At 31.6% G+C, this 25,745-nt stretch overlaps 1 protein-coding gene across 3 annotated transcripts; it reads right to left on the bottom strand.

The window, feature by feature from the left end:
- Positions 1-357: 357 nt before the first annotated feature.
- On the bottom strand, positions 358-23,239 carry LOC106716773 (elongation of very long chain fatty acids protein). Of its 3 annotated transcripts, none has more exons than XM_014510366.2 (9): positions 23,070-23,239; positions 8,370-8,521; positions 8,080-8,187; positions 6,588-6,668; positions 5,869-5,925; positions 4,269-4,374; positions 2,324-2,460; positions 1,545-1,700; positions 358-878 (listed from the first exon to the last, which is right to left on the bottom strand). In XM_014510366.2, the coding sequence occupies exons 2-9, from the start codon at positions 8,508-8,510 to the stop codon at positions 732-734; spliced, it is 933 nt and encodes a 310-aa protein (XP_014365852.2). In that variant the 5' UTR covers positions 8,511-8,521; positions 23,070-23,239; the 3' UTR covers positions 358-731. The 3 variants fall into 3 exon arrangements, with proteins under 3 accessions (XP_014365852.2, XP_014365853.2, XP_014365854.2); XM_014510367.2 differs by having other exon boundaries at positions 8,370-8,515; XM_014510368.2 differs by lacking the exon at positions 23,070-23,239 and adding an exon at positions 8,606-8,659 and having other exon boundaries at positions 8,370-8,515.
- Between the last annotated feature and the right edge of the window lie 2,506 nt (positions 23,240-25,745).

The raw sequence follows: 25,745 nt of genomic DNA, 5'->3' as shown, positions 1-25,745 counted from the left end.
TTGGAATATATATACTTTAGTTTTTACGACAGGTAAAACGGAAAAGAAAATATGCATATATAAATATCAAATTAGAAAAGACAACAACGGTGGGGCTTTTGTAAATAACTGTTTTGTTTATGACCCTTTGACTTGCTTGCAATTGCGAAAACTAAAAATTACTCTTAAGGTCTAGAATACAAAACCACATGTCGTGTTTTAACTGACTTTTGGAAATTACAAAGCTGAAGTAATTTCTTCTAAAATAATGAAATAAAATAAAATAAGATAACGTTAATTACAAATATACTCGAGTATATTTATCAAAAACGATTTTAACCCTTTTAATAAACTTACTATAACAGTGTATTTGTATTTACTAGTCTTATTTTGTTCGACAATTTTATTTAATAAAAGTATTTTTAAAACTAAAATATATGGTAAACTTATTAATCTATTGCAAATAAAACTCTACAATATCAGAGTTTTATTTAAAATCTAATTAAAACTAATTATGTTGTCACTAATTGAGCTTCTTCCGCCGAATAACGGACTGCCGTACTCAGAGACGCGGTCATTACGTGAGTCCCTTACTGTAGATTTAGTACAACGAATTTACACAAAGAGTCTCTTAACGAAGCGATTAAACGTTTCTGAGTGTAGCAGTAAGTTTATTAGGTATATCTCGCGCTATTGCGCCAGGAAAGTTCATCACAGTTAAAATATGTCGACACGTGACACGATAGGGTGTTTCATTGCGAGGCGACAGCGCCCGCCATACGTTGCCGCACGTCGCTCAGCGCAGACCCGTTGCTGAAACCATTCAAGAGAGACAATTTTCCCTCCTTCGTCTCTGATTTGCACGTATCCATCTCTGCCTTCACTTTGGCCTTCGCGATCTGTGAAGGAAAAATCTTTTTAGTTCTTCTCTTTAAAAACACAAATTAACGTAAATTTTATACAAATATTTTAGAACTTATCTTCCTAATTTGTATAAAATGACATTTAAATTTCTAATAAACAGTAACAAGTCTTATATACTTTATTAAATAAATAGTTTGTTTTAATTCGTAATTTATGGACGTTAGGTTAGATAAGACGAATAAATTTAAGCGTAAAATTTTACACTATTTTGGGTTGAATTTAGAAATAAAACATCAAAAACAACTTTCAAAGAATAAAGTTATTGTAGTTGTTTACACTCAATTTAATTCTAGGAAGTAAAATTTAAGCAAATAAATAAAAATCAAGATACACGCCAGATTTCCTTTTATTAATCAAGGATGAAAGCGGCTGGCTATTTACTACTTACTGCTTACGTTGTCTACCATTCCGAATTACAAAATATGTTGAATACTAAAATCTGATTCTCACTACATGCTTAATTCAGTAATTTCCTTACTACAAGTTTCTATTTAATAGCCCTGAGTCTGACGATAACATTATTTAGTCAGAAATAACTTTCAGTATCTCCAGTAGAAGAAAAAATACTCTTAGAAAACACATAAATTGATGTAGTATTTCTTAGTATATTCGAAACTAAATAACAAGTAAATTTTTTATACCTTGGCTTTCTTAAGGTAAGCTTGTTTGTAGAAGTCAGAGAAGAGGTAGTAGAAGAGAACGGCGTGCATGCCGATCCACCAGACGAAGGCGCGAGGGTAGTCGCAGTCAATGAATAGCAGCTGGAACGCGTGGAAGAACACTAAGACGAACTGGACCTGAAATATAGAAAATAAATATTAGATTGTGGCAATACCAAAGTTGAAATGTCAAGGGTGTCAGAATATAATAGTCATAATGACTCTTTCCAAAGAACGTTATTAATATTTTATTACAAGTCATAACTATAAACTAAGACTTTACGTTTATATAAGGAAAATAATGCGCTTGTTTCTTAGAATTAATACAGTGCCATCAAAACTTAATGTTCGCAATCGCTGAGTATAACAAAACTTTAATTATACGTAAAAGGATATGGTGGCAGAGCTCAGCAACATCTGTTGCACGAACGAATCGGCTCGCCCCGTGTGACAACGACCACAGAAGTTAGGCGTGAAGTGGAAGTAATTCCGCGTGTCGTCTGACGAGTGTATGTACGTGTACGTTCCGTGTGAAGGCATAATTTTAACCCTATTTCCCTTCCCACCCTTTTGCTCGTTTGCCACCTAATAATATTTAAAAAATCTACTTTGCAAACGAGAGTCCTACGTTTGCAGCTAACCATTATTTTTGAGTCTTATAATACTATGCCTTTTAATTTGATATGAAACGTAAGATATTATAGAATGCTGAAAAAAATATTCGCATAGATGTTATAAAAAGACTTTTCTGAGTATCTTACCATTTGCAGTGCAGTGAGGTATTTCTTCCACCAGAGGAACTTCTGCACCTTGGGGCCCAGCGCGGCGAGCAGATAGTACGAGTACATTATAATGTGCACGAACGTGTTGAGCATGCCGAAGAATGTCGAGTGACCACCTGCGTGGAGACAACAACATGAAATAATTATGACAAATGAAGTAGGTCTAACATTATTCCTTAATAGTTTCATATCACTATTATATAGATACTTGTTATTTTTGCTTACAAAAAAATAAAACACAGCTAACAATATATTTTACAGTTAAAATTCGCTGTCAAATTCAATTGACTATGAAACAAGGATGTAAACTTTTCAGTTCGAATTTGAAAACATTTCTCTAAGGAAAAGAAAAGATAATCAAACAACATATTATTATAATGTGAAAATAATTTTATACGGAATTATTTTCTTCTTCAATAATATCATGGCAACGTAAATACATAAAATTAACATCTAAGTTACTCGTTTCCAATACTTAAAGCTACTACGAATAAATTACATTAAGAATTTATAAAAAAAAACTAAATGCGTAAAGTAACTTGTCTATTTAAATTTAATAATTCTTGTGTTATAAAAAACTATCTCATTAATATGCAATAATGATACAGTTCTGAATTTATGTTACTGTTTAATTGGCGTTGAACACTCAAAAATGGCGGTGATTTGTGACTGGTTTTAAATTTATTATTTTTTACTTCCTCTCTATAAAGAATTTTCCAATAAAATGACCTTGATTTGCTTAAATTAATTAAAAATCATGCACCGTTACAATCTTTAAGATTTACATATGTTGCCATGTTAACGTTGTTTAATCTAATTTATTAGTCGCGATCTTTGGGGGAGGCCTATGCCCAGCAGTGGGCGTTACGACGCTAAAAAGAAGAATCTAATTTATTAAAAAAAAGTCTTAGTTAACTGGTCACCGATGCCACGATGTTAACGTGGATTGCCTGAACAATTTCCTTGAGTTATGATAAAAGATATTAGAAAGAAAATCCCTAGTCAAATATTTATTTTTAGGTCCTATTGAATCACTGATTGGTTATATCTGATTTCCTGGTACTTTAATAAAATTTAATTAAATTAAGAACTTGTTGAAAAAGAAGAAGAAATTCGAATTTGATATAAAAGTTTTTAAATGGCTCGAGATAATTTATACATTTTTATACACCTTATGAAGATGTAAAATGCACTAAAAAAATATGAATACGAAATTTGTTCCTGCTGTTTAAAATATCAAATTATCACTAGTTTAAACTGGTTAAACAGCAGTTAGATTATTCAAATTTGTGTTTGCATAATTTATGACGATATCTATAAGAAACTTCTTTTTATAAAGTAACAAGTTGGTGAACTACGATTCTACGTCTCTTATGGTGCCGTCGATATCTTCAAATATTAAAAAAATACTACACTAGCATATGGTTAATCAAAATTCGTTATCATCTTGCTTGTTGACTAAACTTTTGAGTTATAAGCAATTTTTTGGTCCTTTTTTGCTTCTAGTTTTAAAATTATAGTCTTTTATAGATGTGTGTATGTACGTATGATGAACTTAAGATTCTTAAATTTATATCGTCGTATAAATTAAATACGATATATCCGTTTAGAGAAGATTAAAGTGATGTTTGTTTGAGACTGTTTTTTGTTGTGAATTTAGTCGAGAACATTCATTGACATGCTCAAAGGCTTATGTCACGTTGACTACCGACTATTGAGACTTTGTCCTCTGAACTTGTTCAAATAAGAGGTCGTCGTCGACGAGTATTTGCTCATCGGAGTACTGTTTTATGAATGACACGGTCAACATCTTATTATATTAAGTCTAGAAAATAGTCAAAGATTAAATTTGTTGTCAATGTTGTAAACGGAACACCGCAAACGAAGGCGAACATTAATAGAATGTTTTAATTTGATTACTCACCGGGCGTGAATTTGACTCCGAACCAGACTGACATTGGCATAATGCCGTGATGAATGACATGCAGCTTCGACACGTGGTCAAACTTCTTGCGCATTACGAAGAAGATCTGGAACAAAGTCGTTTGCTTTAAAAAAAAAAATAGTTAAAAAAGAAACCCTAACTGACTGTAACAAGTAACAAAGGAACAATACAAATCGAATTACATTTTATTGTTGTGGCTAGATTAGAAAGCATATTTTTTTAAACTGGAAAGTGGCAATTGATCGAAAATTTATACTGAATATTATGAAGATAGTACAGATAATTAATATACATGTATATAAGTCGAAGGTCGCAATGTATCAATCCTAAAATATGTATCGTATGTGGGCGATACCGGACCGTTTGGATTGACCGTGACGCTTTTCCGGTTAATCTGCAATTTAATATTAACCTTGTAAGAAATAAGTTGTGTCATAAAAATGTGGGGTATAATTGATAAACTATGGTTACGCGTAATTTGTTACCATTATGACTATTTTGTGTTAATAGTTGTGTTCATTCGGATGTATATAACGTTAAATATCTTTGCAATTTTTTGTTCCAGTATAAATTATTCCGTTAACGTAAATACATAATATTATATTATGTTATGTACTTACTTCTTTATTTATATGTTGCGAGTGTACGCAATATTTAAATTTTACTCTAATAATTTGTTTAACGTCGGTTTACAGTACAAGTGCTGTCAATAAATCTCAAAGACAAAATAATGTGTGTTAATACGTAATACTTAAGACTTTGAAAATAATATTATGTAATTGTAGAACCTTTTCAAATGTAAAAATTATTTGGTATCTTAGTATGCAATTTTATAAGCAATTAATATAAATATATATATGCGAATAGATCTCACGCAATCAAGAGTTTAGAAACCGACTATCCTTTATATTCGCTTTAAATCTATGTACTACATACACACTTGTAATGTTGATACTAACGACGTCTACAATTCGCTAAATTGATGTCCAAATATTTGACCACGACGCGGACGCTACTATGGATTGACACTTTGAAATTGTTTAGTCAGAAATATTGATATTTAAATGTAAGACTGATAGTTGGTTTCTGAGACCAAAAACCCTGTATAAAAAATAGCGTCATCCCTCTAATTATCTATGACAAAACAGAGATACGATAAAATACGTTTTATATAGGGTTTTATATTTTGATCTCGGAAACCAACATTTAAATAACATTGAAATAGTGATAAATGGTTAAATTTAGTAAAATATTGAGTAAAATAATTTGCGGAATCAATGTGGCTACAAGGGTTGGAAATCAAACAAACTACGAGATGAGTTGTATGAAAGAGAAAAGAATAGAGTGTATTGAGATAGGACGGTGGACAATATTGAGTAATGAATGTTGTATAAACATGAACAGACAGATCATTCTTATTTGTACCTTAGTATTTGTTGACTAACACAAACATTGAGACTTTGTTACTGACGTCTGTCTAATTGACGTAAAAACATAAACGTTTTTATTACATCTATATAATTGATAAATAAATAATGTCATCCTGAAGTTATGTATTTAATAAAATAAAGCAACTTACCGTATCGAAGAATTCTGTGAATTTGGAAAAGTAATACCACCAGCATCCTCTCACCGTCTGTGAACAAAATAGTCTTTTGTAATAGAAATAAACAAGCATTAAATAAAAATAAGGAACCATCCAATGGGTGGCTTGCATTTTATTTTTGAAATTGTACTTTGATAAAGTGCTTGTTCACGTTGAATTACAATTCTCTCCCAAATCGGTACATAAGTTTAGACTAATGGAATTTACAATGAAACACATATATTCGTATGTACTCACGTGCAAAACAGTTCCTTCATGTGAAGGAACTCAAATACTACTCGACTGATTTAATTTTTTTTTACACCATTAGAACGCTACTGTAACATTAAGATACAAGTATCCCTGAGAGATTGTCCCTGAGTAACAAACACCGTGAGCTGATCCAGAAGCTAAGCCGTGACGGATCCGTCATCATCAGCTCACTATACATCTGCAATATGGCTCGGAGCCTACCTAAGTTAGGAGAGACTAGACTATTGTCAACCCTGAACTAGGGCGGGCTGTTTGACTGAATAAATGTCCAAATGTAAATCGAAAAACACATTGGTACATGGCGGGATTCGAACTCAAGACCTGCAGATTACGAGTCAAGTGCTTAACCTCCGAGCCACCGACGGATCCCTAGCTAGAAAATTTCTTAAAATTTCATTTTTTTGTATATTTCAAAGACTATATGTTTACAAAATACTTACACGCATAGCTTCAGGCGATCTTGAGTAGTCGACTGGTTGACAACGGAAACTGTATCCATTGAACCAACCGCTCACTATGCTCTGCAACAAAGGGGGATAGACAATTATATACCAACTTTATCTGACCCGGTGGGCATAAGTGACACTAAATTACAATAGTTCATTAGTAGGTAGCCACTCTCAAAAAAAGAATGACGTGCGTATCGCTTTTTATTACTGAGAAGGTATAGGTATATAATATTTAAATATTTTTGGCAGAACTAACAGCGTGGCATCGCCACTCTCACCTGCCAGATAAGTTTGTTGCACTATAAAACAAAATAATATACGCGTATTATGATGTCTGAAGGTTGTAGTTCAATTTTTTTATAGGTAATTGACGACATTAACATTACCAAAAGTACTCCATTTAAGTGTTGGAAAACATTCTAATTTTATGTTCTCTGCTAACCCTTATCTGTAATCGCTTAATTTAAAAATAAATAAAATAAACGACGTTTTTTCTTTTCATCAAAATATGTTGCAATTAAGTGCATGAATATTTTAAAACCATTTTAATAAATTTTATTTTATTTATCCTAATTTACAATTTTACATAAATTAAGACTTTTGTGGATTTAAAATGAATACTCGAATAATTGAATGACTATAAATGGGCCAATCTAATAGGTCACATTTGACATTTATCAATTTTAGCTTCATAGTGATGTAAGCTACTTAAATACAACGATTAAAGCGAATGAATCGATTCGAACTTCAAACATATGTGAATCGAATTCAGTTGTTGTGAAATATGCACGTTTTTCGTTCGATTTTTTGTAACATCTTAGCGATGTTTAAAAAGAAAATAGTTTACTGCCAAAACATTGTAACGACGATTACATTATAAATTTGAAAAAAAGCTAAGTAACGTTGAAAAAAAAGGTAGTTAATCATAATCCAATTGAACCTCTTAAATCCAATTGACCCAAAGTATCAAATGGAATCTCTTAAAATGACCCACCTATGTATATTTCGCTTGAATTTAATTCTAAAATCCTTTATCAATTAACGAGACGAACGACTTTGCCAGCCTGTTTACAATGACATTATACGGTCCTTTGATTCCGATTCAATACACTAAGGTACGTAAATTGGTTCGTTTTGAGACGATTTTTTGTTTCTTTTCACATTAATTAAATACTTATGGTTTTAAGTTCACTGAACATTGTCCATTGAGAGTTGTTGGAGCCAAATCCATCAAACTAAAGTTTTGTGTCATATCGTGAAGATTTTTTATATGTTTTATTAAAAACTAGCTTTTTCCCGCGACTCCGTCCGCGCGGAATAAAAAAAAAAAAAGAAAACCGGGTAAAAATTATCCTATGTCCTATTCCTGGTTCTAAGCTACCTGCCCACCAATTTTCAGTCAAATCGATTCAGCCGTTCTTGAGTTATAAATGGCGTAACTAACACAACTTTCTTTTATATATATAGATAATAAAATAGTTACCTCGTGAAACAGCCAGCAACTAAAAATAACTTGGAACAGGTTGTACCATATGAGTACATTCTTCAGTTCGAATGGTTTTCTGTTTTCCATCAACTTGGGGCCGAGCACCTGCAAATAATCACAATTAGTACTCCGATGAATAATTATTGTGTCATAAAGTAATTGACACATGACATAATTGTCTTGAAGTTGCTAGACAACCATAAAATAACTTGCATATTTATAAATATTTGTAGGCAAATCACAAAACTTGTTTCATTTAAATTATTCCTGCAACAAGGGCTACTTACTTTTACTGTGAAGACATATGTGAGACATATCGCTAATGTGGGGAAAGGTGATGACATCAAGAACCAATCCTTCACCCGTTGATCACTTTTGTTATCCATTAGGTCATGATAACCTGCCACTATCCTATTCAGAATATCCATTTTCACTGGAACAAAATAAATACACGTATTTTAACAACAGACTTAAAAAAAAATATATGGTACACTTGTGTTGTAAGCAATATATAGGTACATACAAAAAATATTTTAATTTTTTGATTAGCGAGAGCTTTTAAACAAAGCGACTAGACGGTCGCAAACACATTTCGAAATAAGTCATTTTCGGAGTGCTGAATTTCGAGTTTCGTCTGTCGCGTATCGTATCAAGTTTACCGAATGTCAGGGTGGACCAGATGTCCTTTAGCGACATGTATAGAAACGGATGCTGCGAATTTTTTAAACTAAATTACATACCTAGTATAGTAGTACGTGTATAGAACCTTCTATTATTGCTGTAATGTTTTACCATTTTTAATTTTAATAAGTTAATTTATTTATATTATATTGATGTGTATCAAACGTGTAAATGTTACTAATTACTTCCCTTTGGTGTGTAATAATTTTAAAATTATATTACTTATTCATTAAAACATTTACTTTAGTTTAAATATATTTAAATGCGAAAATTATACAAAATACAATATTGCTAGAAAGTTACAGTCTAGGAATGTGTGCATTAAAAACTTATGGAAGCTTATTGTGAACCTCGGTTGCCTGCATTCAACATAGAGATTGCCTTCATGAAAACCAGGTTTCAGGAAGGCTACATGTTGAATGTATGTGCCCATACATATGTATATAAAAAGTACTAATAACTCTTTGTTCCAGGTCAAAAAAAATGAACGAGATGAAGTATAGACTTATACTACGTACTTATTATTTTGCAACTTCGAGTATATATAAATATATTCATCAAACAAGGATGAATATCAAATTGAGAGTAAATATAATACCAACGTCTGTCTTAAATGTGTGCTTTGAGGTTGTTATTCACTCCGTTTATAAACTCGCATAAATAGTCAACTGAAATCTCTTCTGGTATGTCAGTTAATATATCTAAGGTGTCTCTGCTTTTTTAGCCGACTTCAAAAAGAAGGAGGTTATCAATTCGACTGTATTTTTTTTTTTTTTTTATGTGTGTTACCGCGAAACTCCGCCCCTGGTGGTCCGATTGTGATGAAAAATATTTTAATCGATAGGAAGTGCTTGCAGGTGGGTCCCATTTTTTTGTTTTTTTTTTAAATAACTAGAAGACTAGTAGATTTTGAATATAGCTTCAAAATTTGTTGCGAAACTTAGGGACATTTTTGCTTTCAGCGCTTACGTAGGCTAAACTATAGGACCTACATAAAAATTATGTATGGCCAATTGTAGCTGTTTAAATGTGCTAATTAAAAGTCCGCGATAGCATATATCTATATTTTATAGTTTTCTCACAATAACCATTTTTTTCTTCAGAAACATCAATTAAATTCATGCCCTATTTCCGACGCTATTATTCGAGTTCAGTATTAACCCTTATGTAAATAAACATGTTCATTATCAAGAGAATTTAATGTAGATTATATTTGCAATTGAAACTATATCATTCTGTCTAATAGTTTAGGAGATATCGTAAGAATAAAATTACGCGGAAACGAAAAATGCTACACGAAAAGCACAATTTTGCTTTCTGGGCTTACGTAGGTCAAACTATATGACTTACATAAAAATGATGTATGGAGTAATTATAGATCCTTAAATTTGCTAAATAAAAGTCTTCGGTGGCATATATCTATCATCTATGGATGTCTCACAAAAACCATGTTATTGTGAACAAACTTCGATTAAAATGCACACGAAAAACAGCGTCGTAAGCTTACGGCGCTATTATATTATATTCGATATGAATCCTTATCCAAATAAATATGTTTGATGGCTAGAGTATTAAATGCAGATTACATTAGCCTTTAAACTATGTAATTCTGATCAATAGTTTGGGAGATATTAAATAATTAAAAACTACGCTTATTCGAAAAATGCTACTGCGGCGCGCGGCTGGACAAAATTATAGGCACGCTACGATGTATTAGTTCGTTAATTTTCAATTTGTATACCGATTTTGATAATTATTTCATTGTTTAAAGGATAAGTGGTTATCTGCTGCATTCTAAATTAGTTTTTGAATTGAATTACACACATATCAAATAGGAAAGTCCTTTTCTTTATTTGTCTTATTTATGTCTTTATACGTATTAACGAAATTTGTAATTGAACTTCAAATTCACTAAAAATTGTGAAATAAAACAAAAATTTTAAGAAAAAAAAATAGCCGACTTCAAAAAAAAAACAATCTCAAACAAAATGCACTCAAAAGTAACCTAAAAAAAGAATTTCAAACAAAATGCACTCAAAAGTAACATAAAAAAACAATTTCAAACAAAATGCACTCAAAAGTAACCTAAAAAAACCAATTTAGAACAAAATGCACTCAAAAGTAACATAAAAAAACAATTTCAAACAAAATGCACTAAAAAGAAACAAAATAATGTCATGAAAACTCTCTAAACTCTAGTAGTTAGTAGTAGGGGCTCAGTTTTCCGCAACTCCACGACAAGCGCGTATTTTGCGTGTCTCTAAACTCTAAAGAAAGTTCTCTTCTTTCTTGTAACATGTCTATATTGTATAATTATTGTTATTTTGGAGTCGGTTTCGGCCTAAGTAGGGACATAAACGTAAGTATGTCTAATACATCTCAAATATAAAATTTTATCTATTTACTTCGGCCGACACCGACTGCGAAATAACAATAATTATACAATATAGACATGTTACAAGAAAGAAGAGAACTTTCTTTAGAGTTTAGAGACACGCAAAATACGCGCTTGTCGTGGAGCTGCGGAAAACTGAGCCCCTACTACTAACTACTAGAGTTTAGAGAGTTTTCATGACATTATTTTGTTTCTTTTTAGTGCATTTTGTTTGAAATTGTTTTTTTGTGTTACTTTTGAGTGCATTTTGTTCTAAATTGGTTTTTTTAGGTTACTTTTGAGTGCATTTTGTTTGAAATTGTTTTTTTGTAGACGTCGGTTACATTTATCCGATAATCGTACAATGCTATTATATTTGGGCATGAATTTACGCTGTTTGATTTCGGCGTAGCGGAAGCGTGAATTCGTAGCAATATTAGCGCATGTGTTTATTCAGCGTAAATTAATATTGGATAATGTTTTGTTAAATTTGTTTTTTGGAATATAATATTATTAAGTACTGCAAAAGTTTTTCTGTACCAGTTGGTAATAAATAAGAGTTATATATGATAAATAATTTTACAAAAAAAAGAAAAAGAGGTGAATGATATTTATATGCGAAAAAGAAATAATTAATACTAAAAATGTTTTTTGTATGAAGAAATATAACTGGCATGATAATTAGCATTCTAACATAATACAAATGTTTTACAAATTCAAATTATTAATTTTTAAAATAAAATTGAAAGCTGCAAAAATTCTAAAGGTGCAGGAAAAAGCAAGCTATATCCAATGGACAGTTAGAAAACAGCTTTACACTGCCAATGTACACAGTCGTCAAACGCATCGGGGTCCTAGATTGTTCCGTGAACACCGTGTTGCTATTCTGAGATTCTCTCAAACTGTGCTTTACGAATTCAAGTGGAATAGAATAACCTTCTATTTTTAGATAACGCTCGGATGTCGTGAAAATAGTCGTTGGTGCGTGCAGCGAAGACCAGGAGAACGTTATGTAGAGACGTATATCGAAGATATCGTCAGCTATGACGGGGGCACCGTAATGTATTAGGATGCCATCACTTCTGAAGATCGTACTGAATTAGCCTTAGTCGAAAATGTTGCACTAGATGCTCACAGGTACAGAAGTTCAGAAAATCACTAAATAAAAGTTAATTACACTTTAATATCATAAGTGTCGGTTTTTTTTGCAAATGTGTGTATGCGTGCGCAGTTTATATCAGGGTCGTATTATTTTAATTTGCTGATTTCTTACTAAATATTTCTCAAATTCGGGCTATCGTCGCAATGCCAAAAAATATAATTTATTACGTATAAAAAAAATTGAAAATGAATAATATCAGTGTGGGACCTCGCCAGAGGACGCGGCGAGGCGCAGCACGCGTCGATGCCGTTCTTAGCGAATTTATTGCTCATTGAGCGGCGCAAGCGCAGCCGGCGCATACACACGACGTCATTGTGTCTACCCTCTTCCTCCGCTCCGGCCGTGACGCCCAACCATAACTCTACAAACACGTCCTAGAACACTTTCAAATCCCTTATGTATTCTGCTGCCCTTGGTTACGCACACTATTGCGAGTGGCTCAATCAACAGTCACGTTTAACATTAAAAGACATTGTAAAAGTAATTTATTATCAATGATTGCGCTTTTTATTTGAGATTGTCAGTTATTTTGTAATAGAAAACTTTGTAAGTAAGGTCGACAAAATGAAAACTGGACAGACATTACGATTTTAAAAGATCTGAGCACCCTGTTATTGTTTTTTGAAAAACTTTATTGACAAATATAACCAGAAAAAAGTACAAATACACTAATGTATTTAAATTTTGGCTTATATTAGGAACTGTAATAAAGAACAATATCATTTTAGATTTGGCTATTTAGTGTGAATTTATCCGATTGGTTTTTTATTGATTTTTACGAATGATTTTGCCGTATTCAGGAAGTCTTGCTAAGGTTTTGTTTGCTCAGTGGTTAAGGAACTCATTTGGGACAAACATACATAAATGGTTAAAATGACTGCAAAATACTAATAGGAATTGACATATGTACAAAATAATTCCGGGGTGTTGTTTATATCCGTTCAATGTTGTTGAGTGTTTACATAAAAGCGGAAAACAATAAAACCCTGGGGAAATACGGTCTATTTTAGAGCAATTACGTACTATATGTAGAAACTGTTTTTTTTTCAAGATCATTTTCGATCACTTATTATTTACTTTTTATTTTTATTACAACTGTTAAAGTATTTAAAAGTTTATCCCAGAAAGAAAAAGTTGATTCAGTATAAGTTATTTACTTATTATTAGTAAATACGTTATTAAAAACTTGTAAATTGAACTTCGATATTTGGTTATTTTTTAATATTAAACCAAATAGAATACTTTAAATAAATCATAGTACGTATTACTATCATAATGGTATCTAATTTTTAAACCTTATTTATTTGAAAATGAAATTCGAATGAAAGAGACAGACAATTCTATGTATTTAAATACATATACATATCTGCGATGTCATTAACTTCACAGCTTGCGACGAACAGCAATAATAAAGCGCTAGAGGCACGTTAGAGCAAGACTGGTGTTACATAAAGATTGCCTATTTAACATATATAAATAAACCGGCACTCTATAAGAAAAATATAACACAAAAAATATTATCACATAAACATATCATATCAACTACCTTGAGAAATAAGTGATTAATATTACTTCCTTTGTTTACAAAAACTTGTTACTTTCAGTTACGAGTGGTGTTTCCTTTTAATTAGCAACTTCCATGACAATGGCTTGTGTAACTAGATTTAAAGGAACTAAGTCAAGTTCATACATAATGGGTTTACCCTACAACAATGGAAAGTTTCACATCAAATGGATTTAACTGTTAAAATGTAAAAATACTACCAGTCTGGGCTATAAAAACAAACATGTTTACGAATATATTTATAAATTTATATTAAAACAAGTTATAATTTGTAATTTTTAAAAACAACAAGTTATAATTTTTATATTATTTCTGTTTTTCAATGCATATGAAAGGAAAATAACCTTATCAATTACAAAGTCGTTCAATACATTTTTTTTATTATTGTATTAATATTTATCAGAACTATGCGTAAGTTTCTATCTAAATTGGGAAGTAATGTTTAAAAAAAATGTACAAAGAGTTATATTATATTTATTTGGATTGATTTAGTAACGAAAGTTATAATTTGCGAAATTATTTTTGAAATATACTGAAAACAAACTTGATTGAAACAAAACATGATTTATGATCTAACTTAATATTTTATTTGAATGCAATCCTCACGAAGATAATTTTCCACGATTATTTTGTTTGTTTGATTTTAGACATCACCGACCGAAACACGTTTAATTAAAGATTTCTTAATTTTGTTTATATTAAAAACTCTGAATAAAAAAACCAAATTAACAATAAATTTGCATCAGAACATGTGTTTAATATTGGAATATTTATGTTGTTGTTTTAATAATACTATCCATAAAGGAATTGCGTCGAGGATTTGTTTTGAAACGTAAGATGCCATTAGGACCGCCACGTGCGAAACCTCCCACATAGCTCGCATTAATGTCCGATATATGTCCAACATGCAAACAACAACTGACTAACAATGTATCAACAACATATAAAAAGCCTTTAATACATAAGTGAATATTATTGCTTATTTCCTTATTTAAAAAGTCGCACAAAGTACAATAATCGCTTTAATTTTCGCATTTTATTGTATCAAAAAATAGCATGTTATATTTTTCCGGAACAACGTTGTTTTAATACACCTCTTTCCGCCTTTTCGTAAATTCACACAATGAAATTGAAATTTAATTACCAAGTATTAAATCAAATAATTGTATTATACATTTTGTGTAAAAAATATGTAGACAACAAATTCTGTGACCTAAAGGTTACACAAGCAAATGCTTGTCTAAATAGACAAAATGGATCTTTTAATATGTGACACTCACGTCTTAATGAACCATATTGACTTAAAAATTTACACAAAACGACCACAAAAGTAAGCAAATGTAGACCCTAATTAACATTGTCATTGGAGGGAGATGGCGACGCTTGATAGGTTCTGTTTATTACAAGTTAAAGTTCGTTCGTTTTTTAATTCTCAAATCAAGTTCGTTTAAAATAAAGCGCAATAAAACGATAATAAATTTAATACTTTTGGTCTGTATTCTAGATGTATTTATCTTTAGCCGAATACAATCTTACACTAAACTAATTTAAAACATAAAATAAAAGCAACCACTAATTAGCAATATTACTACATACGTATATAAGGACATTAAGTAATTATCTAACAGGTTGTCTTTTGCATGACTAATTAGTAACATTGTATAATACTGACTCATGAACCCTGAAATCATTTCCAGCGCTATTTTTCCGCTATTTATACATAACCTTGAATAAATTACATTTTTAAATCTTACAACTTCATATTTCTTACTATCTTACTAATATTATAAATGCGAAAGTTTAGATGGATGGATGGATGAATGGATGGATGTTGGTTTGAAGATATCTCCAGAACGGCCTAACGGATATTAGTGAAATTTGGCATGGTTATAGAATATAGTCTTGCAGAACACATAGGCTACTTATAAAGTTTTTTTAATGCCACGCGGACAAAGTCGCCGGCGACAGCTATTTTTATCATTAATTGAAATATTATTGAATATAGTTTGGTATAAATTTACTACATACATATAAAAGTAAGTCATTGAATAATAAGTTAAAATAAATGAAAGAGTTCGGAAAATCGCTCATCAATTAAAACTTTGACATAATTCAATTTTGTAAACACTAACTATGGTGATATTTTTTGTTATCATCTACCTAACTAGCGCATCATCTACCATATAAATGTACTATAATCTAATGTTTTTATTACAAACATACAATCTTACAATATAATTGACAGCTAAATGGATATTTATTTTATAGTACTACTGCATAATAACCAGTTAACCGGTTTCTATGTTCAAAATGCGTCTTGAATTGACATTTAAATGTAACTATATTGAATGCATAAATAATTCTGAGTATGTAACTTTTCAGATTTCGAAAGGTATTCAAAATGTAAAAATATATGCAATAGTGCAACAAGGATGACCACAAGATATTCATTTATTATCATTTTCGCAGCCATGCAAAAACTCAAACTATTGTTGGAATAACTAAACTACCACAACTATTAAAATATATTATTCATTTTTAAGTATTACTAGTTATCCAAGTGAATTGTTGTGATAGCCCTAAAAGGCTTTTGTCCAACAATTAATTCAATACATGTTGATGATGCTATGCTTTGGATGCAGGTAGGGTTGCCAGGTCGCCAAACCTACTAGCTGGACAGACTAGCCAGTTTGGCCGGACATTTGGGTAGAAAGGTCGGACACCCTATTACACACCCTATGTTACAGAATAACGAAAGTACTTTTAAAGCCTAATTTCTGGTGTATGAATTGATCTTCCACTAAATTAAATACAATATTATGGTTGCTAAGAAGTAGGTTGAGATCTTTAGAACGACGCTTCATAAAATAAACTATGAATACGAACCATCTCACTTCTCAAGGTGATATGGAACAAAGTTCAACAATCTTTAAGCAAAGCAAAGTAACTGGCGAAATAAATTTTAAAAATTTCCTCTTAAAAAAACTAGGATATGTTTGACTTCCTATTTTGCATGCAATAAACCAGTCTATTATTAATTTATCTCCTAACGTGTTCTCTAACCTTGTACCGCTTCCTCATCGGCTCGGCCATCTTTATGGAGTCTTTAGAGCAATGTTTACTCATTGTAGTAGAAATGACGCGGTCATCGGTCATAATTGCGCAAAAATATATTAATTTGATAACAAAGAAAATCTTTTGTGTTATATAAAAAATGTGTATGTACATTTTGCACATATAGATATAAAAAGACATGACAACCTAAACAAAGACTACGAGCGATTGTTTTGACTGCCAATTCTCAATAACAACAAAATAACTAACTCCCGTAACCCGGAGAGCCAACCAACCTACCAAGGCCATGGACTTCCATTTACTGCGGTACTAGTACATACTCGTATCTCTCTCTTCTTCATTCATACATTATTGTTTTCATACATAGAATATAAATATCCGGTGAATTATGGATGTTAAAATATGTTACACCTATATAAAATTTGGTTTAAAAACTGGGAAAATCTAACGATTATAGCGTGAAGGTTACGAAATATTTGCATATACATATCATATAAAGTATATTATAGCTACTTATGTCGTAATAAATTAATAACGAATATGATTTATCCGCCATGTTTATGGCCCCACCTCATTTGAAACAAAACAAACCGTCGGACATTGCCTTTGTATGTAGTTTATTCATTTATACAGAACCGGTTATTTGTTTATTACGCCACAACATTTTCTATTCATCTCAATAAACGTGTGTATGACTAGAGTATTCATAATTAAGTTGTTTCTTTGCAAGCGAGCAAAGGTCAGATCATATTCGTGCGACCTACAACGTAGAAAATGCTGTAAAATGCTGTCAATTGTAAGAATACGTAGAGAATACTTTTTTGCATATGACTACTAAATTACCTAACATAAATGGTGGATGTTTTTAATATTAAATAGTGTTGTCGCCCTCATTTCCTTTGCGCCCAAAATGCAAGCGTATTGCAGACTGACAAATGGTTACGATTGCCTTATTTAAACAGATGCTGGAATGGATGTGACACACTTGAATTCCTGACAAGTTATGTTATCTTATAGTCCAGTATAGTGACACAGTATACTAAAAAGTAAAAGAATTGCACTAGTGTATAGATTATATGTTCCTGTATCGCTCTAGAAATTTCTATACCTCGTCTAAAATCGTATTTTTTATGACAATGTAGAAAATAGTGCAAAATTCTTAATACATCATATAACTTGAGTAAAGACTGTAACTTTTGCGACATTCTATAAACAAATTGAGAGGAAAAAAAGGTTGTGCGATTTTTGAAACGTCACTAGAGTTTCACAACAGACCTTGAATTCATTGTTATATGCTTTTATTGTGATAAGAAACATGAATAATTAGTATACACTTCTCCTTGAAGCCGTTGTCGTGTAGTTTCAATTGCAAAATCGTTTAATTGGCGATGTTGAGACGCGCGGCGCGGTCGGCGAGATGTTACGAAACATCGCAGCGTTACGGCGCATGCGCATTCCGGGCGAATTCGGAAAGGCTTTGCCGGAAGTTCAATGCCACCAGCTGAGGCGATCGCTATTTGAACTCAACGAACTTTACAGCTACTTGAGATTAATTTAATTATTTTTAAGTACCTTAAATAAATTCCGTTATGTTCTTTAAAAGGTAAACTCCACAAAAAGTAATACTTGCAATGTAGCGTTTTTGCTTTATTTTCTAAGAATAAGGATGTTCTCATTCATAATCTTTATAATTATATTCAAATATAAAAACCTTACGGCACAAAAAGTATGCATAGGCGATATTAAAATGAATTGTCAAGTCCAGTATAATCAGTTTGCAAAGATACTCGAGGCATCAAACCAATATTTATATTAGTTTCATAATCTAATTTATTAATCTCAATGTTAGATATTAAGACAGAACACAATGATCGGGTATTTATTTAGGTTCTATTTGCAGCGGATCACCTAATATTAGTTGATCCGACACCCATGACATCAGCAACACCTTTGAGGGAGGTATACACTCTTTTCTCGATGGTCTCTAAGTTTGTATATGCCGCTGAGGAGAGAGTAATCCACAACGCGAATGTGTGAGGTAGGAATTTACACAAAAACCATCCATGACAGAACTCAAAAGCAATTGTTTTAAACAATTCTTTTGAATGCTCCCCGTGGTAAAGGCGGTAAAAAAGTGTAAAGGGAACTGATAGCCCTTCCAGAGCCGATCAGAATGACTTCAGTCGTTGACGATTCTATTGGTATGTTGTTTTATGTCTAAAAGTAGCTGGTATTTATGAGCTCCGTTTACATTCTTTGTGTAAACTTTAAATGTAACAAAGTCTTTTCGCGTAGAAACCAATATAGGTAGTAATTTTTTAGCTATATGTGACTTGACTTTACTGTTTATAGGCAATAAGTTACCTCTGAACTGCCGCATTCACAGTTTAAATGAACACTAAAGCATTCCTTTAGTGACCTGGTAACTCTGAATTCGGCACTTAGTCTTAAAATCGCCGAGCGAACGAGAATATTCAACTCGTTGATAAAAGAATAATAGTATTCTTTGCGTAAACAAACAATGCAGGAACTAAACTACAATTTCCATCGATAAATTATTCTGCGTCTGTAAATATTGTAATGCGATCTTAAAAAACAAATATATGTAAACGAATACCGTTGTTGATTGTGATGCTGGTAGTTTGCGTCTGCAGAAGTCTGAGCAAGCAATTTAACATTACTCAGCGTGTTTTTCCATTGTTACAGGATTTCACATGGATGTTTCGAGTTAATTCTATCATAAATAATCACTCTATCTATTGTATCGAGTTATAAGCGAAGCTCTTTTGATTTTTTATTATGGCTTTATATCGCCTCTCATTCCGCTGCGTTTGGTGATAATTTTTATAAATTAAATAAGGCTTAACTGGCGTATGATCTTCTTTCGTGACGTTCTTAATTAATTTATTATTATGTATCACGAAAGTTTAAACAATTTGATAATTTTTATGTCTAGTTTTAAGAACGTATGTATATTTAATATTGAATTGAACATTTTAAAACTGGACAAGTAATTTACGACGTACCAAACATAAAAAAGCAAAGATTGTAATTTAATTGCAAATCAACCAACCCACCAACAAGTTATTCCAGTTTCTGGAGCGTTATAAAAAAAGGCTTAAATCCGTGGAGCGACAACGACCAAAGAACGGAAAAACCAATCGTAAGCTATTTCTGAATCTTCATAAGACTTAATAAGTGAACGAGAATTTACAAGCTTTAATCAATTTCAAATGCACATGCAATGCACATAAAAGAAGAAACTAACAGACTAATTGACTAATTAAATAAAATATCAACGATCCCGCCCATTATCTGATGCCTCCAATTCTATCCCTCTTCTGTCTAAGTTAAGTATATAAGCATGTACAACACAAGTTTAAATTACGTGTATATAAGTATATAGGTAAATAATAATCTTACTATGTTATACTTACTAACTTCATATGTATTACTTATGTAATTATTAGCCATAGCAGTACTAACAGAACATTCTAACTAACTTACTGTGAGTTTCTGAGTTTTCTGTCATAATCTTTGGTAGAACACATTACTTCTATTCTACCAAAGATTATGACAGAAAATGTTTTAAACGGAGATTTGGGTCTTAGAAACCCACGGTTAGTTACACGTTCTTTCATATTTACTTAAATTTACTCAATCTTTTAGTACGTATTAGCAAATCGGCGTTTTGAAACAAATAGAAAAAATTGCGACAAGATTTTTAACATATCACATTTGATTTCAATAACAAATAATAAATGAATATTTCATTGGACATTTTAACTCATACAGAACGATTGTAACATTATTATTAACATAATCACAATGTAACTTGCGGTGTCAAACTATACGTCGATATATCGAAAACCGAAATAAATAATCTATAAAAACCTTGTGCTTAATAACACTTGAGAATTGTTTGTATATTATTATTTTTTTATAAATATGCAACTTGGTCAATGACTTTTGTAAAAGTATCAGAGCATTAAAGCCTTCTTCGATTGCGAAAACAATGTAACCTATGAAAAATGTTAAGACTTTTTTTTATCTCAAAAGTGGCAACATATATTAATAATGTTAGGAAAATGTAATATATCACATAGATTTACAGTTGACTATTTTATTTTCATTTATGTATTCGTCAGATATTTGTAGAAGAAATAAAATTATAAACGAGTAGAGATTTCGAAATGTCGAATATGCGAGTCAGCGTGTTGTCGTGGTTCATTAGATCGATGACTAGCAAAAATCTATTTGAACTTTATCCAAGTACAGGTTAAGGCCAATAGAACTATCTAGAGGTCGATTGATTCGGAGCTACATATGGATAGATACTCCAAATCCATATGTAGCATAGTATTTAAGATACCCATGGTCAACTTCAACGATGTGGCATATAAAGAGGTCTAATAGTGTCTAATAGGTTGATTTCCAAATTTGAATATGATATTATTTTAATTAATAATTAAATAATATTTAACTGCCGTTTTAATACGAGGTCAGAAAAAAAAAAAAACTTACAGAATTAAAATAAAAGCATTTCCCAATATGTAACAAGTATTATTTTAATATATTATATATGAAGGAATATAAAAAAAACATTTATTACCCTAATTGCTACAGTGAGAAGTAGAAAGGTGACCTCCGATAACAATTTTAGCCAAACTTGGCCTACTTAAATAAATAGGAAGTGAAAGTAAAAAAAACAATTTTTATAAAATTAATTTAACGAAATATAATTAATAAAATGTATCACATTGCAGATATTTAAAAATGCATTACCTTAATAAGCCACATTGTGAAAGTCAAGGTCATTTTATTATTACTTGTTTCAAATCTGGTTCCCCTGATTACATATTTTATGGTCACTTAATAATTATATTATTAAAATTGTAATTAAGGAAACGCATAAATAATAATTACCTACATATTTCATGCTTCGTAAGCAATCAATTAAAGGCAATATTTTTTTAGTGTCTTCTTTATATTCCTAAATCATCTGACAGATTTTGATAAAAGTTATGATGCATTCTAGAGAAGGTTTGTATTATTTGATGCTGTCAGTACTGCTCGATGCAATCCGTTTGTAAAACGTCCTAATATGAAACGATTTCACTTCAATGTCAACCCTTCGTTGAATGGACATAAAGGAAACTTTCACGCAGTAATACGAGGTGATCATAAATTCGTTACACTATCTTGATACTTAGAGGTTCTGAGCAATTTTCTTTTGGTGCATCTAGGCCATAGTAGAAGATGGGTCCAGCGACATGCATACAACGAACGCATTTAACCGATTTCAACGAAGGATTGCTGATGCTTGCTTTGAAATACAGTGATTTATGGATTAGTTGTAGGGGTATTATAAATTTATAGTGAAAATCGTAACGTTAGACTTTAAAAGATATTTTTTAGCGTAGAAAAATATATTTTGAGATCGATATGTCAAGAGATTATATCATTTACTAGCGGTCGCCCGCGACTTTGGTAGAGCAAAATTTACAAAAACGCAGCCTATAATACTCCCGCGTGCATCACCTGTCTTTACGTCAAAGTCCCTTAAAAATTGATTCAGCCGTTCCGGAGATTACCCGGAATCGCTGGTTGAAAATAAAAAAAATTGGTTTTTCGTTATCAACAATAGAAAAACATCCTGTGTACGAAATATGAAATTCTTTTTAGATATTACAGGCAAATCAATTTTATTAAATGTGTAGATAAATAAATTAATACATATATGCTATATCTTGATTATATTGTAGTTTAATTTTCGCGTTTGCTAACAAAATTATGTTTACTCAAAGCTCTCTAAGATTCTTGTTAAAAGATAAGAAAAATAAAATATAATAATCGGATTACTATCCGATTTCTACTGTAATAAAATTAATTCGCAAAAATACTGTAAAAAATTATTTAAAATTGGTTCAGAGTTTGTTTAATTTATTACATTTTTTTCATCAATCCAATTGCATTAATGAAAAGTTCGTTGTATTTTAATTAGTGTAATGTAATAAATGCAATGAATAAAAACAATAAAAAATTAAAATACAATGACCAGATTAAAAATATAGTACTAAGCTCTAGTTATTAAGTTCCTTTAGGATAGTAAATTTATTAAGAAAACTTACCGTTTATGTTAAAACAAGTCACTCAATGAAAATGCACACTTAGTAGAAAATAAAAAAAAAATCAAATAAAATTAAGTGTCCGTCCACACCTGGCTACCTTTTGCGCGAAAAGTGAGACGATAGTAATGCGCGGGTCACTCGCGTAGGACTGGTAATGTGCGCGCGCGCAACTATCACTCGACTATATATCATTACCATCTGTGACGTCACATTACACGATAAGGGCTGCGCAGCATCGCATTGATTGTCATAAGAACGTGTCGTATCAAAATCACTCTTAAGAATGTACTTTCGACACTGTCGGCCTTTAAAAATATTGACATAAAAGGTAATAACTGTATTTTATATATTCAAAGTGCGGAAATCCATTTAGGTTTATAATTAATTTATGAAATCAAGTAAAAAACTGTTTACAAATAATTAAATACGCAACTGTTATAATTATTAAATCATATAAGAAAAAAATAGTAGAGACTGTTATGTATTAAGTAATTTTATTATACAGTGTGCCATTGCTTCATATTTTGGAATTCTCGGCGTATAAATCAGATTAGGATAAATTATAGATACAGCTTAAATTACTTTTGTAGTATAACCTTTAACTAAGCATGTGTCAGTTAAGTGTCATTAATTATACGATAAATTATATAAGATGATTGACGGTTAAGACAAAAGTCGCAAAAAAAAGTGTTGTTTGCGTACTTTTGCACGCTAGTCCGTAATTTCAATGGAAATTGCCATGTCATCTCTCAAAGAAAGTGCCAGACAATGTACTACTAGATCCAGCAAGGATAGTATTTAATTTTAACAAGAGTTGACAACTGGAGGTCCGTGATTTCTACCTAACCTACCTATTCTATCTAACCCTCTGGATTACGGGAATGAGTTGTTGTCGATAAAAATTCATTCGTATTATATTTTGGTTCTTGATCATTGGCAATTTATTATTTGCTTTGACTGGTTTGTGATAAGAACATTTCGGCATAAGTCGTGTAAGAATTAGAATAAACTTGCCAACGTTCAAGTTACATTAAGTTACGAGGACGTTTACTCATTGGCACGAAAAGGTTGGGTACTGAACGTTAAAACTTCATATGCTCACATTCACTTTTCCTGACCAAATGGCAAAGAAAAACTAAAAATAATAATAGTCACCGCACAAACCGGGTTCAATTAAGACGAGCTTAAACCAGAACAAATTAAATAACTATGTGGATATCATTGTTTTTTTACCACTTGACCGTTATAATACCAGCTGTACTCGTAGCTTGTTTTGATCCGCGTTAGGAACGTTCTCGATTCATGATACCAAAGATCAATTGCGTCGAAAGAGACTACTCTAGAAAAACTAAAATACATTAATATACTCGTAGTAAATGCCGTCATCATTGAGTGTTTGTAGTTATTAATTATCATAACGATCTATGTACATGACTTGTACACGCAAATATTTCCATCGTATAAGTGCAACGACATGTACTTATTTTTAAATAATACTCTGTATTATTATCTGTGTAATAGTCTGTATTTTTCCTTTAATTATGGGATTAGAATTTTTGATGTGAAACATCTATAGGATCAATTGTAAACAGAATTATTGGCGTGGCGACGCTTGCCGTGGCGACGGGTCGCCACGCTATACTAAGGTATACATGTATATATATTATATGTAGTAGAGTGTACGCTGAGGTATATATTATTATTATTATCATTGTCATTATTATTTATTTAATTATAATATTTAATATTTTATGCATATTACTTGTACACACACGATGTTTCACATCTTCCAGGCGTCCCATGAAGGCTCACAAGTTTTTTTTTTTATTCCACGCATGTTTGTCAGACCAGGTCAAGTTTGCCAGGAACGGTGGTCAATTGTGATGAAGTTTTGATTGTAGTAGCTTCAGAAGTACTGAGGGACTTATTTTCATGTTGACTAAAGCAGGAATTTACTTTAATTTATTTATACAATTTATAAAATTAGAGTGTCTGTATGTAACATAGAAAATGTTTCGCGAATATAATATATTTGCGTTGCGAACGAAAGACTAATTTTCTAAATTTTTGTCTGCTGTTTGTCTATCCGCCAGACCGTGTTGGACCGATTTTGACTGACTTGTGTCTTTATCAGGAAGGTAGCTAATGTATGCGGTATGAGTACAATTTTGTTTACTTAAGTAAATTAATCTTTAAGTTAATCTTTTTTTTAGTAATTGATATCAATATCCACATGTTGTTCATTGATGGTGTACGCTTATAGAAGACGCGTGGTATGATTATACTCCACGCGGTACGGCTTGCGTCGCCTCAACCCCGTCAATATCCAGCCCCATTGTGCTTAGTGTAGACACGCCCATAGCCTGTAAGTGTTAACAGAATCATGACGTCATGAATGTCGCAAAAAAATCGTATTTCGCGAAAATTATATATTTGCGATGTTTATAACGAAAATCCATTTTTTTCGGTCGGTCTGTCTGCAAGTCCGTGTTTATTCCGAGTAATGTTCGAAACTGATGGGCCGATTTTAATGGGACTTTGACGGGAAGGTACCTGATGTATGCTGTAGTATTGACCGCGGGCACGAAATTTGCGACGAGTGGGACGACGCGATGAGTGGAGCGGAGTATGTCATCAAAAGTATAGCACAATACAGCGATGCACACGAAACGAGCG

This window comes from Papilio machaon, chromosome 6 (genome assembly GCF_912999745.1).
Source record: "Papilio machaon chromosome 6, ilPapMach1.1, whole genome shotgun sequence".
Lineage (NCBI taxonomy): Eukaryota > Metazoa > Arthropoda > Insecta > Lepidoptera > Papilionidae > Papilio > Papilio machaon.
This window is presented reverse-complemented; position numbering and strand designations above follow the sequence as displayed.